General features: G+C 53.6%; 1 protein-coding gene across 1 annotated transcript in view; it reads right to left on the bottom strand.

Annotated features, from left to right (window-relative positions):
* Positions 1-3746: 3746 nt before the first annotated feature.
* SCARF1 (scavenger receptor class F member 1) overlaps positions 3747-4666 on the bottom strand; it is a 6365-nt gene continuing 5445 nt past the window's right edge. The window contains exon 13 of the mRNA XM_019474058.1: positions 3747-4661. Coding sequence (XP_019329603.1) covers positions 3747-4661 — 915 coding nt within the window. The remainder of the gene's footprint in view (positions 4662-4666) is intronic.

Raw genomic sequence — 4666 nt, 5'->3', positions numbered from 1 at the left:
CCCCCCGGCCCACGAGCACAGTCAGCTGCTTGGTGCAATAAAAGTAAAATCACTGCAAGCCACGAGAGCGGCTTTGCACCCGAGCTCTGCCCTCTTCTTACGTTAAATTATTTTGCAGAGCGTTCCTCTGCAGGATTTCTAGTCCTCATCAGGGAGGTCCTGGGCCAGAGGAGGTGGCCATATATCCCTGGAAATCACGATAGGGGATTTTTTTCTCGGCCAAAGAGGATGAAAACGGTGCTTGTGGCAGGTAAACATCTCTGAGTCGCTCAGCGGAAGCTGAGGGCCCGGACAGACAGACATGCAGCCACCGCTGCACCCCTGAGAAAGGGGCAGGCTGCGGTGGCTGGGAAGAGGAAACTCCTCGGCCTCGGCTGTCGGATAAGGGTCAAACGTTGCAACAGCTGGAAAGTGGATTTAAGCCAAAGCAGACAAACAAAAAAAAAATCCCAACGAAAACAAGGCAGCCTGGATCGGTGCCGTGTTTTTAGCAGAGGTAGAGGAAGGCTGAGACAGCACGAGGCCCCGGGAGACCTCAGCACCCAAACCTGGTCGCTGCGTCCAAGAAACATGAACTGTGACGAGAAGGAGCATGAGGAGGGCTCAGAGGCTGTTTGGGGACACGGGAACCCTTTGCTACAGCGAGAGCATGAAGGGGCTCAGTTTTCCTATCCTAGAAGGAGAAAAGAAGCTATCAGGTGATCTGCTCCATCTATAAATACACCTGGGGACTGAGTAAACATCATGGAGAGAAAAAAAATAAAATGAAGCTGAAGAACAGCACTGGCACAAAGACACATTTATAGAAACTGGCCAGGAGTGAGTTTAGGCTGGAAGGGAGGTGACAGCTCCTTCCCGGCCGTGCAGGGAGGTCCTCAGCAGGCTCGGACGGAGCCACTGGGGGGGATAAACGATGTGGTCCTCTTCAAAGGCAGAGCTCGGACAGTTTGGGAAAGGAGATGGCAAGGCTGTGGTGATGGGGGACAGAGCCCCGTGGCTGTGGGCGACGGCTCGAACCTCCAGGAGGCCAAGAGCTGCCCCAGCAGAGAGCGCAGACGCCTCTTTGCTTACAGACAGGACCTGCACACGGGAACCGCTTCCCACCGGCTGGCTTCAAACCACCGCGGAGGGATTTGGAAAGTCAGAGATCCAGCACGGGAAGACGTTAACCCCTCCCTCACCCACCAGCTCTGGCTCGCAGACCTCCCGCATCCAGAATTAAAACCATGGCAAAGGCGGACCGAAGCATCCCTAACAAGAAGACACCAGCGCGACCACGCTGCAGGCGTGTGCATGGGCAGCCACGCGCTGAAAATCCACTGCTTGTTTTCCTTGCACCGCCCAGACAGGGTGAAGATGCTTCATCTTCAAGCAGGGGAAACATCCTACCTCACAGCTCAGCCCGTGAACATGAAAGGTTCTTGCAGCAGCAGCAGCGTTTTCTCAAAGCTGGGTGCTTGTTTCAACGTCAGGGAAGGCTGTTGGGTTGTTGTCAGCTATTTACATGCTGTACCCAGGGCAAACTGGCTCACGTGACATTCACTTCTGGCACAACGCTGCTCGGCTCACAGGCTGAAAATATCCAACCGATTAGGAAAAAATGGCTGCTTATAAATAAAATGTGGGACTGTCCCTGCCACTGTAGTAAAATAGTGTCAAAACAAAAACTAGCCTGTGCAGAACAGAGGTCTGGCCAGGCTGCTGCTCAGGTCTTGCCAGGTTGAGCATTTTTATTTGTATACCGGAATATTTGGTGTTATAATCACGGCGGTGGGTGATACCAGTGAAGGAAGGAGTGCTGCATGCTCTCTGCAAAACTGGAAGCTGGGGGACCGTGGGAATTTGGTGCCTTGCGCTGCGGAGAAGCACCCGCGAAAAGCCAAAAGGGAAAAAGCAAAACCCACTCTGTTTTCTGAAACACCCCAAACCCTAAACCCCAACTTAGCAGTGCCGGACCAGAAGGATTCACACAGAACTCCGCACGTGACGCGTGAGATGCAGCCTGCAACGTAGGTGCTCTGGATGCTCACAGCCCACTCGCATTCCCTCTGCCCTCCGGTCTCCGGCACTGCTCTGGGATCAGCTCCGTAAGTGAGAGTTCAGAATTCAACAGAACCAGAAAATTAAAAAAAAAAAAAAAAAATAAAAAAAAAAAAAAATAAAAAAAAAAAAAAAATAAAAAAAAAAAAAAATAAAAAAAAAAAAAAATAAAAAAAAAAAAAAAAATAAAAAAAAAAAAAAATAAAAAAAAAAAAAAAAATAAAAAAAAAAAAAAAAAAAATAAAAAAAAAAAAAAAAATAAAAAAAAAAAAAAATAAAAAAAAAAAAAAAATAAAAAAAAAAAAAAAATAAAAAAAAAAAAAAATAAAAAAAAAAAAAAATAAAAAAAAAAAAAAAATAAAAAAAAAAAAAAAAAATAAAAAAAAAAAAAAAAAAAGAAAGCCTAAGGCTGCCGACAGTTTCCACGCTTTGGAGAATACTTCTGACCATGTCTTCAGTTCGGAGGGCAGCTGAAAACCCAAATCCTGAAGGGTTTTGGCAACATTTAATTTTCATTCAGAGGCTTTCACGCCATGCGAAATAACAGAAAGATATACAAGAAACTTCTACCACTTAGATACATCTAAAACCAGTTCACGCTGCAAATCCTCTTTGGCACCTCGACCGCCTTGCATGGGCGGCAGAGCCCTCGCGCCCATCTCGCCCGCACTGCCCAAGGTCCTCTGGCTGCGCTGGAGATGCTGCAGCACCTTCATCGCATCTCAGCCACCCGTGGTGACACGTTGCTGCAGCAGGAATGAGACGTGGGAGATGGCAGGAGCTTAGGGCACCCGCAGAAATGCCATCTTCCGTGCAGCTTTCGTCCTTATCAGGCCCAGCACAGCGCCAGGTGCACAGGTTGATGGTCACGGCCCAGCTGCCACGTTTGCTATTGCACAATTGCAGCTTGGTATCGCGTGGAGTTTAAAAGGCCATCGATGAACGCCACGCTGAGCCTTTTCATGTGCTACGCCTGTACGTAGAAACGAAGGCAGCCAGAGCCTGCCACAAAAGCCAGAGCCACACAGATAAACCCCTGCAGACCCAGATACCCTTTGAGATAAGCAGCTAAAATTAATTTTCACTGAAGCTGCTTGTGACAGCCCATCATCTCCCCAGCCCAGCTCCACAAAATAATCCCCTCCAGCAAGAAGCACCTTTACAGCAAGAGGCTCCGAGCAGCATTACAAGAGCTGGGACAGGGAAAGGTGAAAGCTGATGGGGTGAAACTGGTTTTTGCCCGTGCGTTTCCCAGCTGAGCCCCCAGCAGCCCCACTCCCATTTACGAGGAGGATACGTGTCCCCAGGCCCAATGCCTACAGGGACTAGAAGGTGCCACCACTGCGTCCAGAGCATTGCTGTCCCTCCGGGCTGCGGCAGACGCAAAATGGGGCACTTAGGGCAGGGGGGAGCAGAAAACAGCCCTGAAGCACTGCAACCCCATGGGGCTGCCACCCACTGCTGCAGCTCTCAACAGCGCCCGTCCTGCCGGCTGTGCCGGCCAGCGAGGGTCCACACCAGCAACGTGGCGCGGAGGAAAGGGGGTCAATGGAAAGGCTCGATGCTTCTCCAGTTCACAGCTCGGAGGGCGACCTCGGCTCCCCCTGCACTGGGGTCGGAGGGGCCTCCTGGGCTCCCGCTGCCCCAGCCCGGGCGGTGGTGGCTCAGGGGGTCCACACCAGCAACGTGGCACGGAGGAAAGGGGGTCAATGGAAAGGCTCGATGCTTCTCCAGTTCACAGCTCGGAGGGCGACCTCGGCTCCAGGGGGGGCCGGCGGCTCCTTGGGGGGGCCAGGGGGTGAATCGGCACTGCCGCTGATCACATTCTCATATTTCGGCTCTTCCTCCGGGGCAGCCTGTCCCTTCGTTTCGAGGCTGAGGACTAACTCAGGGCTTTTGCCCCTCTCTGTGGGACCTACAGCATCGCTGGCCCCATCCTGGGCCTCGGTGCTTTTCAGCGAGGGAGATGCGAGAAGGAAGGACTGTCTCTTCCCAGGGAGATGCTGGTGCTTGCCAGGGGATGGCTCGGCAGGAGCTCCTGGGACACTCTCCCTCTGCTTGCAGCTATTCACCGAGTCTCTGCACTGTGCCAGGGCCCGGCGGGGCGGTTTCTGGATGGCCTCGACGCTCCTCCTCACCTTGGGCTCCTCCTTCGCAGCCCACTTGCCCCTCTGCAAGCTGCCCAGCCGCTTAAGCACAGCCTGGACCGGTCCCTCGCCACCCCCCTCCGCCTTGGGGTCCTGCCCGGCCGTTCCCACCATCATGTAGATGGTGGTGACGTTGGGCTCCTTCCCCTTCGCCTCCCAGCTGCTGGATTTTGCAGCCGCTTCAAGTGCTTCCACTCTTTGGGCCACTTGCCTGGTGCCAGAGACCACCCGCCGGCGTCCCCCTGGGGTGGCCCGGGGCGATGGCCGGTGGCTTTCCTCCCCCTTGCCAAGGGGCTCGGGGCTCTCGTAGCAATCACTGGCTGGTCGTTCAGTGGGGGGCTCAGCTGCCACATCCCCCGGCGGTGGGGACAGCTTGGATGGGCCCCACGGGGTCTTGGGCTTCCGGCCAGGGCTGGGGGTCTCTGCCGCCCCAAATTTCGTCCCCTCAGCAAAGGACACGGAGGGCCGCTTGGCCTTGG

Source organism: Aptenodytes forsteri, unplaced genomic scaffold (assembly GCF_000699145.1).
Source record: "Aptenodytes forsteri isolate BGI_AS27 unplaced genomic scaffold, ASM69914v1 Scaffold188, whole genome shotgun sequence".
NCBI classification, from domain to species: domain Eukaryota; kingdom Metazoa; phylum Chordata; class Aves; order Sphenisciformes; family Spheniscidae; genus Aptenodytes; species Aptenodytes forsteri.
The sequence above is the reverse complement of the archived record's forward strand: the minus strand, read 5'-3'. Positions and strand labels throughout refer to the sequence as shown.